General features: G+C 43.3%; 1 protein-coding gene across 5 annotated transcripts in view; it reads left to right on the top strand.

Moving 5' to 3' along the window:
• The window catches only part of AP3M2 (adaptor related protein complex 3 subunit mu 2), a 39,560-nt gene extending 33,294 nt beyond the window's left edge, over positions 1-6,266 (top strand). For all 5 annotated transcript variants that reach the window (XM_032774543.2, XM_075062802.1, XM_075062801.1 and 2 more), the window contains 5 exons: positions 330-415; positions 1,338-1,471; positions 2,359-2,566; positions 3,882-4,026; positions 4,517-6,266. In XM_032774543.2, coding sequence (XP_032630434.1) covers positions 330-415; positions 1,338-1,471; positions 2,359-2,566; positions 3,882-4,026; positions 4,517-4,617 — 674 coding nt within the window. In that variant the 3' untranslated portion in view covers positions 4,618-6,266. The remainder of the gene's footprint in view (positions 1-329; positions 416-1,337; positions 1,472-2,358; positions 2,567-3,881; positions 4,027-4,516) is intronic.
• The last annotated feature ends 6,476 nt before the right edge of the window (positions 6,267-12,742 follow it).

The raw sequence follows: 12,742 nt of genomic DNA on the forward strand, positions 1-12,742 counted from the left end.
AGAGGAAACCTTTGTTCTTGAAATTACTTCCTTAATCTTAGTGCATCTTCCCATAGGTTCACTGGAGGTGAAGGCTGTCACTGTCAGCTGTAAAGTAGATGAGAGCCTATATTAGCAGATCTCATTACTCTGGTATCGTCTCTAGATAACATTAGGAATAGGTAGGCTAATGTACTGAGCAAGCTAGAGGCTCCAGAATTTTATGTAGGGTTTGGTTTTTACTCTGGTTGTTCGCTCTGTGTTGCAGTCTTCCCCACTTGTCCAGGATGAATTTCAGTCAGGTCCACAGTTGCCTTCCATAACCTGTTTTGTTTTACTTCCTATTATAGGTTCCACAATTACAGCTGAAATCCAAGGGGTGATTGATGCTTGTGTTAAATTGACTGGAATGCCAGACCTCACCCTCTCTTTCATGGTAAAGTTCAAGAAAAGGGGTGGTAGGTCCTCTTGATACTGTATAGAAGAAGTGCAGGATTCTTTAATCAAATAGCCATCACTGGGCTCCTAGGTGCCTCTAGCTATGACAGATTCCAGGATTACCAAGTAGAGAAGGGAAGAAGGAATACATACAATGAAAAATCTCTATAAACATCTACAATTTTGAGTGTTTGGGGGGGGGGTAATGTTGTTTGTTAGAAGTCGCCTACAGCAGTGTGTAGGCTCACTAAGCTCCAAGATGTAGCTCTCCCTAAGGCAGCTTTCTCCTGGGGCTCATCTGTAATAAGTTCACATCAGGGTAGTTATTTGACATGACTAAATAGATAGACTTCTTATATGCTGGGATAGAATTACCACCACCATAGGTACACCTGTTACACAAATATTAAACGGCTTAACACTACTACAGAACAGAATGGGAGACACAGTTGCCAACTTTAACATGGTAAATAAGCACCCTGATTTTCACAATAAGCCAAAAATCAAGCTAATCCCATTTCAAAAAAGGCCAAAACAAGCCAATCCCTAAGAACCGCAGCACTCTGTGTGACTAGATCCTCCCGGTGTGCAGTCTGAGACTGTGGTGAGTCTGCTGTGCACCCCTGACTCACTCTCCTTGCTTGCTGGGAACCGATCCCCCCTACCCCCCCAAAAAGGCAACAAGCTACAAGCCAAAAACAAACCAACAAGCAACTCACAAGCCAATTAAGCCAAAAGCAAGTCCAATTTCTGCGTTTTTTTCCATGGGTTTGGCATGTCTGATGGGAGAATCTATTGTGTGTCACGTGGCAGGTGCTTGAGGTAGGACACAAGAAGGGAACAAGAGGAAAGAGCATAGACAGATTCCTTTTCACAAATTTTGTTGGTTTCTTGGACTTCATGACTCAGTCTTATTTCAGAACCCCCGGTTACTGGATGATGTCAGCTTCCATCCATGTGTCCGTTTCAAGCGCTGGGAATCAGAGCGGATCCTCTCTTTCATCCCACCAGATGGAAATTTCCGATTGCTCTCCTATCATGTCAGCGCTCAGAAGTAAGTAGGGAATTTAGAACTGAGAGTTTTCAAAATCTGGACTTTTGTCCCTTCCTGCTCATTACTAAATAGAGTCTCTAGAGAAGGATCACTTGCTTCCTTTGCTGAGTGAGGAGCTGGGAAAACTAGTGCTATTTTTTAATTTAAACTCTTTACTCTTTGAGGCAATAATCTTGCAATTTCAGTTCTGCAAGCCAACTCGTCCACGTTCCCGTGGCAGGTGTCTAATCTACGGTTGGGACAAAGTAGGCAGTAGTGTCTGCTGTCTATTTTAATTCATTACACTAACAAGACTCCTTAAAATAAAGTAAAATAATTGCATAATCCAATTATGTTGGTGTCTGTTTTAATGGAACTGGTAGTTTTTATTCCAGCAGTTTGGGTTTCACCATGAAAAGATGCGTGTCTTGGCACTAGATGCTGAAGCCATTTATTAGACTCGGTTGAGCAAAGTGCATCTTGAAATCTGCACTATATAGAAAAGAACTGAAAGATGGTGTCAGGCTGCAAACACACTTATGTAGTCCAAGGCAGTGATGCTGCCTTTGCTTAGAGCAACTTGCTGACATGGTCCCATTTTGCAAGAAAAACCAGCATCCTTCACCCTCAAAGCATGTTCCAAACAATAATTAATCTTTGACACACCAGCAATGTGAGGAAGTGAGGTACAGAAAGATTGTGACCTACCAAAGCATATGGTTAACAGAGCTGAGATGGCATCCTGACTTCCTGGTCTGGGCTTTAGCTATGATATAACACTCATTTTCTTCCTCCTCATGCAGAAGGAATGTCTTGTAGTGTTGACTATGCAGGGCCTGGGTGATGATTGTGGAATAGAAAGTGGTGAGGGGTAGGTTACAATAGCAGTGACTTGTCCTTTGTTTCAGCTTGGTGGCAATTCCTGTCTATGTTAAACAGAACATCAGTTTCCGTGATAGCAGCTCATTGGGACGCTTTGAGATCACTGTGGGACCCAAACAGACTATGGGAAAGACTGTAGAGGGGGTGATGGTCACCAGCCAGATGCCAAAAGGGGTCTTGAACATGAGCCTCACCCCCTCACAGGGAATGCACACCTTTGATCCAGTTACAAAGGTGAGAGAAAAGAATGCAGTGGGACTTTTCTTATAGTCTGATGTACATGGGTTACTCTCTTGGTAAGAACATAACATGAGACCAAAAGTCCATCAAGGCCAGTTTCCTGTCTTCCGACAGTGTCCAAACTTCATACCCTGCTTTCTCTGGGTTTTGACCTAAGATCTGGAGGAGAGCTCCTTTTCTCAAGAAATGTCTCTACTTGTTTGGCCCCGAGCATCACTCCCAGCAGAGCCTTCCCTACCTGGAGAGAGCCCACTTCCCTGTACTGAGAGGAATTCTTATGTAGTGGGCCAAAACCAGTCACTTCTACCCATTGTGATGCAGACTGGTCAGCTCAGTCCCCTGAGCAAAAGCCAACCCCCTCTGAGTAGAGATGGGCAATACCATGGAAGTGGAGATGGGGATTATCTCCTGTAGTAAAACACCTGATTTTTGGTCACTCACTCCTGGGTGGTGATGGGAACAGAGTTACAAGGACTGTAATGCTCCACAAGAAGGATTTATTGCTACATGGTCGGACTACGGGTCTGTGTAAAGGAGTGTGCCTCTTGAACTGTAATTACAAATTTCCTTGCCATAAAGTCTTTTTAAAGGAGATATACTTATTTTTATTAGTTTGTTTATTTTGGGTCTATTTGCCCAGATTCCTTTACAGGGAACATTTGATGCCCCAACTGGGTGAAAGTGAGGTGGAGTCTCACTGGCAGTGCCAATCCTGGCCACTGGGGGGCACACTCCTTTAATCAGACCCACAGTTTCATCATGCAGCATTAAATCCTCTTCATGGCTTGAATGCAGAGAACCAAATTCTGGGATGGGTTGAAAGCATCATTACTCAAAACCATCGAGGCGGGGATGGTCCTTTATAGCAGTGGTTCTCAACCAGTGGTATGTGTACCCCGGGGGTGAGCAGAGGTCTTTTGGGGGTACATCAGTTCATCTACAGGCTACATAAAAAGCACTAGCAAAGTCAGTACAAACTAGAATTTCATACAGACAGTGACTTGTTCATATTCCTCTATATACCATACACTGAAATGTAAATACAATATTTATATTCCAATTGAGTTATAATTATATGGTAAAACTGAGAAAGAAAGCAATTTTTCAGTAATAGTGTGCCATGACACTTCTGTATTTTTATGTCTGATTTTGTAAGCAAGTCATTTTTAAGTGAGATGAAACTTGGGGATATGCAAAACAGATCAGACTCCCAAAATGGGTACAGTAGTCTGGAACGATTGAGCCACTGCTTTACAAGTTATCATCATTACGTCCATCTGTCTCAATACCTTCTTTCTGTCCTTTGAAGTTGCTCTCATGGGATGTAGGGAAAATAAACCCCCAGAAGCTGCCGAATCTGAAGGGGACTATGAGCCTTCAAGCTGGCACATCAAAACCCGATGAGAATCCCACCATCAACCTTCAGTTTAAAATTCAGCAGCTGGCTATCTCTGGTAAGTGACTGTCAGCCTGGAGCCTGCACAGTCCTGTTCTACTTCATGCACTGGGTGAGTATATGTCTGACGTACAGAATGTGCTTCTGGATGCATGTGGGGCCATGTGAGTGTCAAAACTGGGTTTTTCATCTGAAATAGTCTCTGTAGTTGGACTACATACTAATGTATGCTTAGGGGATTGTTCATACAGTCTCTCCTGACTGCTGTGTGGAACAGCCTGTCTATGCCCCCCTTAATTCCTCTCCCCCTCTAGAGCTCTGTAAAGCATTTTAGGGAAGTGTACAGCGTGTGTGAACAATGTTGTTAACAAAGTTGAGGCAGGTGGTGACCAGCAGCCTATGTCCCTTTGCCTTCCTTCTGTTTTCCAGTATTGCCTGCATGTTGTTTCTAGCTTTTGTGCTCTCTCAAGGCCTCTCCCCATCATCTGTGGCAGTATTGCAGCTCTCCTCCAACCCCCAAAGTTTCACTGTCTTTTCAATTTTTTTAGGGCTGAAGGTGAATCGCCTGGACATGTATGGGGAGAAGTACAAACCGTTCAAGGGCATTAAATATATGACCAAGGCTGGCAAGTTCCAAGTTCGAACTTAGAGAGCCCAAGAGTGAGGCAAGAACCACAAGCACTTTCTTATTTCCTATGTACCCAGTTGTTGGATTCAGCCTCTGCCCGCTATCAACCCCTTGGGGCTGCTCCCTTGCCTTTTTCTAGTTCCTCCAGGGATGCCAGTATCCAGCAGATTGGGAATGGCATATACAGGAAAGAGCAGGACTGACCTGAAACAATCTCAACTTTAGCTGAGTCTCAAGTTCTCAGGTGGGGTCAAAGGAAAATAGAAGAAATGTTTGTCCCTTGGGGCTGTGGGTTCAGGTATGTCAACTAAGTTCTTACCAACTTTAACCTGCTTGGCAAAGGACACTTTGGAGGCCTACTCCCCTTGTGAGCCCCCTACCAGGCATTGCTAGGTTGGCTAGCATTTCTATGCAGATCGAACAAGTTCAGTTAAAGAAGCTGGACTCAAAGTTTAATGGTTTAGAATTTGCTCCTCTCCCTAACTGGTGATTCTTGTTAAAACTGGAAGGAGAGAGAGGATTAGTCATGTGAGAAGGAATCAGTTGGAGAGGCGAAGGGAGATGGAGGCATCTCCTTTCCAGAAGTGGGAAGGAGGGAGCAGGAGCCTGTTCAGAAGGTGCACAAGGGGAATGGGGGGAAGTTGAAAGAGTGAATCTGGTTATCTCTTGCTACACAGAGCTGTCTTGATCATTACATATCTTGAACCTCTGAGAAAAGACTGGAAATTCCCAACTAAACCTAGCCTTATGCCCTGCCAAGAGCTGACTGGAGCAGGGATTACCTTGTGATGTCTGAAGGATGGGGCTATCTGAACATGCTTATTGTCATGAGACCCTGCTTCTGTTCTCTATTCAGTATTTAGGGGTGGGGGGTTTTCTCTTGGTTCCCTTGTTGGGGGTGGGGGGACAGTTGTGTATATAATTATTTAACATCTGTATGAAGTGATGTCTGATGACAATCCTAACTGCTGCTGAATGAAGAGGATAGGCTCTGTCCTGGCAAAGTGTAGGGTGAGAGCGATGCCTCTCTCCCTATCTGTAATAATGGCTATGGTGGTTCTGCTGCTCACTGACGTGTTTGTTTGAAGTCCTGTGTCCTGGTATCTATATTATATTCCTGGCTGTACTACCTGATTCCACTCCCTGCCTTGTTCTGCTGCTGTGCTGGTAGACTCTAGCCTCTGTTGTCATTCCTCTGAGGCCATCTGTCCTACGAGAGACTATGCCGCATTTGTTCCCATTCCAGCCTGTGCTGCATCTAGCTGCACAGAGTAAAGTATACATGGACAGTATTTATATAGCTCCAGGTGCCCATCATGTGCTCTTTGGTCACTGAAAGCCGTTTGTGCTCTTACGGAGCAACAGAACTTACCTGTGGACTACTGTGTATATGACTACATAACCCGGAAAGCTTCATTGGCTGTGCAGTCGAGCGCATGCAACCTGTATGTGTGTGACCAAGAGGGTGACACCTGCTGTGGGATAACCTACATTCTGCTCTGATCTGTGTGTGATGGATGTTTGTAATGAGTGAGTGGTACCTCGTTTTCGAATTACAGATTGCTGTGCAACTAATATGAATGATACTGCAGGGTGACCTAGGATCTGAGCATGCTGAGTGCAAATGTAACAGTTGTACCAGGGTCTCAATAAAGGTCAATTTTACCTGTTGTCTGTGTTCATTGTTTTGTCTGGGGTTCAAAATGAATGCAGAAGGTGTGCATGGTTGAAGCTAGATCATGCTGACTGGGTCTTGGATGATGGGGACCCCAATGAGATGATCACTGTATCAATAATCTGAATTTTTCCCAAGTTAGCTAGCTACCATGCTGAAATTAATTGGTTTATTGGAAATACCATTTCTGATGGCACCGAAAGATGTGCTATGTGCCTCCCAAAACAGAAGACATGGTACCTCATTATAAAAGACAGGATGTGGCTGATAGCTTATTCTCTGAGAGGCTCTGAGACTCTAGATCTTATTCACCTTCCTTGGTCTAACGTATCTTGAATTTGGTGACCTTTCTACAAAAACCCTGTCAGATCAGTCTTTTGCAGCCTGCCTGGACTGTCCAGGTATGCTGCAAAAGATACCTGTTTAATACGTTTTTTGGAGAGGGCTGAGTGTGCTTCCCAAAATGATGAAGGAATAGGAAGGAGTTCTGTAGGTTTCTTGTCTGGCTATGTTCCTGTTGAAATAATTACATTAATGCAGTTGGGATTTCATTGTATTGTATGGTTAAATGGTTTTGTCAGGATGCCTAGAGCCTTGGATAGGCATTTTTGTTGTTCATAATCTAAATAAATAAATACCTGCATGAGGAAATTACAAGCTAATATAGAATATAGGGCCAAACAAGACACCAGGTAGAGGAGAGGGAAACATTAATGAGTTTACTCTGATGGCTAGGATGTGACTTCGTGGAAGAAAGGAAGGTGGGGTTTTAGGCAGCCTTGGGGTGTATTTTGGTAGGCATTGGGTTAGAAGTTCTTGAAGAGTTTGAATGAGATGTGGGTCTTGGCTTTGTAGACCTGTTAGTGAAGGGTGAGCTGTACATCAGAGGAAATAGCAGAGTGGTAAGAGAGCTGAAAGGAGAAGCAGAACAAATGACATTGAGGCTGGCATCAGTAATGAGGCAAGAGAATGATGCAATGAGAAATAAGGTCTGTTAAGTGCTAGAGCGGACAGTAATAGAAGATCTTGAAGGTGAGATAAATTAAGTTGAATATGATGTGGTCAGTGACAGGTCAGGGAAATGCTCTTGCCAATGGTAGGTTATCTTTTTATAAACTAAAGATGGCACCATGGGCTTCAAGGAGACTGGAGAGGAAGTACCCAAGATAAGAGAAGGGCCAGAATGAAAGTGCTACATATAGAAGTTGAGTCTTGAAGCTGTTGTGGAGGAATAAGTGGTAGTATTTGGACACAATCTGGTTGAGGGAAAGGAAGATGTCAAGGTTCCCTCTCTCTCCTCAGGCTAGAGGCTGAAGTGACAAACAGTGGAAGAGGCAGCGATTTTGGAAAGAAAGATGGAGAGTTCACTCTCTTGTCCTTATTAAACTGACCATGAGCCATCCAAGAGATGTATGTAACAGGTTGATATGCTGGATTGAATGGAAGGATCCCTTAATTCCAAGGTCAGAAGGGACCATTGTGATAATCTAGTGTGATCACCTGTGTAATAAGCGATAGAAACTCCCAAAAATAATTCCTAAAGCAGATCTTTGGTTAAAAAAGTTGCCAGTGATGGAGAATCCACCATGACCCTTGGTGAATTGTTCTAGTGGTTAATTACCATCCCTGTTAAAAATGTGTGTCTTACTTCTAGTCTGAATTTGTCTACAATCCAGTCATGAGATTGTGTTATGCTTTTTTTTGCTAGATTGAAGAGCCCATTATCAAATGTTTGTTCCTCATGTAGATACTTATAAACTGTGATCAAGTTGCCACTTAACCTTCTCTTTGTTGAGCTAAATAGTTTCAGCTTCTAGATTCTGTCACAAGGCATATTTTCTTATCCTTTAATTATTTTCATGTGTCTTCTCTGAACCCTCTCCAATTTTATCAACATCCTTCAACTATGGACACAAGAATTTGACAGCTGTAGTCACACCAAACACAGTGCCAAATACAGAAGTAAAATAGCCTCTCTGCTCCTACTGGAGATTCCCCTATGTATTTATCCAAGGATCATACTAACTCTTAACCACAGTCGCCCTGGGAGCTTACGTTCATTCAGCTGATTATCCACCACAACCTCCAAATCCTTTTCAAGTCATTTCCCAGGCTAGAGTCCCCCAACTTGTAAGTATGGCCTACATTCTTTGTTCCTAGTGTATACATTTACATTTAGCTATATTAAAACACACATTGCTTGCTTGTTCCCAGTTTACCAAATAATCCAGATCACTCTGTCAGAATGACCTCTCCCCTTTGTTATTTACCACGCCCCTAATTTCTATGTCCTCCGCAAACTTTATCAGTGATGATTTTATGTTTTTTTTCCAGGTCATTGATAAAAATGTTAAATAGCATAGGCCCAAGAGTCAATCCCTTCGGAATCCCACTGGAAGCACACCTGCTTGATGATGATGATTCCCCATTTACAATTTACATTTTGAGACTTATCAACCAGCTTTTAATCTATTTAATATGTGCCATGTTAATTCTGTATCATTCTGTTTTTGATAAAATGTCATACAATACAAGTCAACACCTTACAGAAATAAAAATATTACATCAACAGAATTGCCTGTATCAACCAAATTTGTAATCTCATCAAAAAGATACCAAGTTAGTTTGACAAGATCCATTTTCCATAAACCCGTGTTGGTTGGCATTAATTAAATATTGCCCTCTTTTAATTCTGTATTAATTGAGTCTCATGTCAGCCGCTCCATTATCTTTCCAGGCCAGGTGTGAATGTGAGTTGTCAGCATAGAGATGGTTACCAAAGCTGGCTGCCTTAGTGAAACTTACAGCATTGCCTCTGATTCGGCTGTCTCAGGATAATCCTCCAGTGAGTAACTTGTCAAACATAGGGCACGTCTAGACTACGCGCCCTATCGGAGCGTTAAAATCGATTGCTCGGGGATCGAAATATCGCGTCTGGTCTGGACGCGATATCTCGATCCCAGAGCGTGCTTAGATTGATTCCGGAACTCCAGCTAGACGACCGGACTTCTGGATTCGACACGGCGAGCCGTGCGGATCAATCCCGCACGGTGAAGATGGGTGAGTAAATCGATTTTAGATATTCGATTTCAGCTATGCTATTCTTGTAGCTGAAATTGCGTATCTAAAATCGATTTAATCTCATAGTGTAGACCTGGCCATAGAGTTGGAAATGCGTATGATGCCAAACCCTTTATCTGAGGCTTCCACCTGCTTTCTGTGATTTGCATCTCTGTGGGGTTCCATTGTATTTCTTTCCTGTGCCAAGTAGGTGGTGTCCTAACTCAAATAATGAACTATTTTTTTTTTACTGAATAGAACAGTGGTCCCCAACCTTTTTCGTCTGGGACGAGCATCTGCCGAGATGTTGCCGCTTCTCGGCAGCATTAATAGGTGCGGCTGCCGACAAGCAGCATCATCCAGAGGTGCCGCTGCTAAATGCTGCTGATTTTCGGGGGCATTTTGGCGGCAACGCCTCTGGATGACGCTACTTGTCAGTGGCATTTCAGCGGATGCTCATCCGCCGGCCAGTACACGGGCGCGCTTAGATGCCCCGGCGGGTGCCATGGCGCCCACGGTCACCACGTTGGGGACCCCCTGGAATAGAACATAGAACCAAAGTCACTGTCCTGTACACACTGCTCATGTCTTGTACTGGAATAGTGTAGTATGTTTTTGCATCTGGTGGAGGCTGATGGACTTGCACGTGCTAAGAAAACAGGCTCAGCAGGTTTGGAGATGATTTTAGGGGAAGATGGAAATGGAGCTGTCTCCTCTTCTCTAAGAGTAATATTTGTAAAAGACAACTAGATAACTGTGGAGAAAGCATTGCAGAGGGGACTGTAGGGGTACTTATACTGTGGGAATGGGGCTAACTTACATTGAGGTTAGTTTGAGGGGTTTACTCTGGATGACTTTCTCTACAGGGGCCTGTTTACAAGCAGGTGGCTGGAAAGACAGGGTTGCTTTCTACAGGGAAATCACTTCACCCAAGGCCAGAGTGGAAGGGATGGGCCTCTCTGTATACTCTAATCTCAGAATGCCATCTGTTCCATAGGCGTCTGTCTTTGGTGGAAGAGCATGGTGGTGGCTCACCAGAGTTTTTTTCAAAGCTGTGATACATCACTAACCAACAGAAACGTTTTCTAATGTACTCACCTTGACCAAATAAGGAAAGCTGGCCTTGTGCTTTAGGCAGTCCTGGGGGAGCTGACATTAGTCCCCAGCTCTGCCACAGACTCCCTATTTGGCCTTGAGCAAATCACTTAATATCTCTCTCAGTTTATACTTCTGTAAAACAGGGATAATACTTACTTTCTCCTACCCTTGTCTCTCATCTATTTGGATCATAAACTCTTCTGGCAGGGACTGTCTCTATGTGAATGTACCGCACTTAACACAATGAGACCCTGATCTTGGTTGGGGCATCTATGCATTGCTATAATGCAAATAAATAATGGTTTAAATTTTATAGGCTGTCTTCGTATATGGTACCAGGGTTTAGCCTATACTGTTTCCTGTCAAGAGATGTTCCCATCTGGATATAATTTGAAATTATCTCAACCTCTTCAACATTTAAGTGGTAGGTTGTGCTATAAACCAAAGGTCTGGTGCAGGGAAAGCCTTTGCGCCGTCTCATCAGATGACAATTGAAGGAAATGTTAACTTAAAAGATACTTTCTGACCAATAAAACAGGCTTCTTACAAGCTATTGCTATTGTGGCTCAAGACTCAGCTTTTGTATCTGGGAAGGAATGTTTGTCTTCCTTACTGTTAGCAGATTTTGTTACAGAGATTTATAAACTTGCACCCCTGCATTCAAAGAAAGAAAACTTCACTCCAGAGCCCTGATAATCCTCTTGGGAACAGAACACTTCTCTTTTTTTGTACTGTCTGTTAAAGTATCTCTCTTTGATAAACTCTGCTGTTTTGTTTCTATTAAATCTCTAAAATCTTTCATATTTTCACTACTGCAGGCTGAGAACCTTGCTAAAAATGCACTGGAACCTGACCAGGACTTTGCAAACAACCCTGGTGCTCAAGCCTGCTCTGCTGCTGAGTCAGCAACCTCTGTACTGAGGCATTGTCTCTACAGTTTGTGGTTTCCATTACCCAGTCTGAGAGAGGCTGCTGTCTTGTCACTTTTCATCTTCAAACTAGGAGGCCAAACAGCTCTGGTTAATTAAATTTAAAATGATTCTTGTGTGAACATGCCTGGGCAGCCCCAGTGGGATGCAGCCAAATTCCTTCCTTTGTTTGCCCTGAAACTATTATTTTTCAAATAGTAATACTGTATTACTTGATGATCCAGAGTAAGCCTCTCTGTGAGGAGAGGAAAGTTGTGTGTATCTTAGGAATTTGGATGCATAAAGATCTAAAATCAAAATCTCTGACTCAGGCACATGTGTTCAGCACAGGCTTAATGGCTGCTGGGGGCTATTATACCTTCTCAGTAGTAACTCTTACTAAACTGTGCCGGCAAATTTCACTGAGAACTCCTTGACCCAGGGTAAAGTCAAACAACCCTTTTTCTGGAAAAGGAGCTGCTCTTAACAGTTCTGGCATTAAGCACAAGTACAACAAAGGCCACTCACAAAGATTGCCTCTATATAAATTCATGGTACGTCCACTCCTTAAATATTGTGTGCAGATGTGGTCGCCCCATCTCAAAAAAGATATATTGGAATTGGAAAAGGTTCAGAAAAGGGCAGCAAAAATGATTAGGGATATAGAATGGCTTCTGTATGAGGAGAGATTAATAAGACTGGGACTTTTCAGCTTGGAAAGAGGCGACTAAGGGGGGGATATGATAGAGGTCTATAAAATCATGAACGGTATAGAGAAAGTAAATAAAGAAGTGTTATTTACTCCTCCTCATAATATAAGAATGAGGGGCCACCAAATTACATTAATAGGTAGCAGGTTTAAAACAAACACAAGAAAGTATTTTTTCATGCAACGCACTGTCAACCTCTGGATCTCTAGGCAGAGGGTGTTTTGAAGGTCAGAACTATAATGGGGTTCAAAAGGGAGCTAGATAGATTCATGGAAGATAGGTCCATCAATGGCTATTAGCCAGTATGAGCATGGATGGTGTCCCTAGCCTCTGTTTGCCAGAAGCTGGGATTGGGTGACAGGGCATGGATCACTTGATGATAACCTGTCTGTTCATTCCCTTTGGGGCATCTGCCATTGGCCACTGTCAGAGGACAGGATATTGGGCTTGATGGACCTTTGGTCTGACCCAGTATGGCCGTTCTTTCTATGCTGAATCATATCTGTCCTCCTTATGCATCCTGCAGTCAGTGGAACTGGGAGCCTATCCTGGTGAAACATGACTAGAAACACCCAGACATTACTATAGAGGGCTTGCCACACCAGTGAGTACTGAGTAGCAGGACACAATACTAGTGAGAGGCAAATGCCATATGTGTATATAGCTCTTGACAGTGATTAGAAAAGTCTGTGCCC

This window comes from Chelonoidis abingdonii, chromosome 2 (genome assembly GCF_003597395.2).
Source record: "Chelonoidis abingdonii isolate Lonesome George chromosome 2, CheloAbing_2.0, whole genome shotgun sequence".
Lineage (NCBI taxonomy): Eukaryota > Metazoa > Chordata > Testudines > Testudinidae > Chelonoidis > Chelonoidis abingdonii.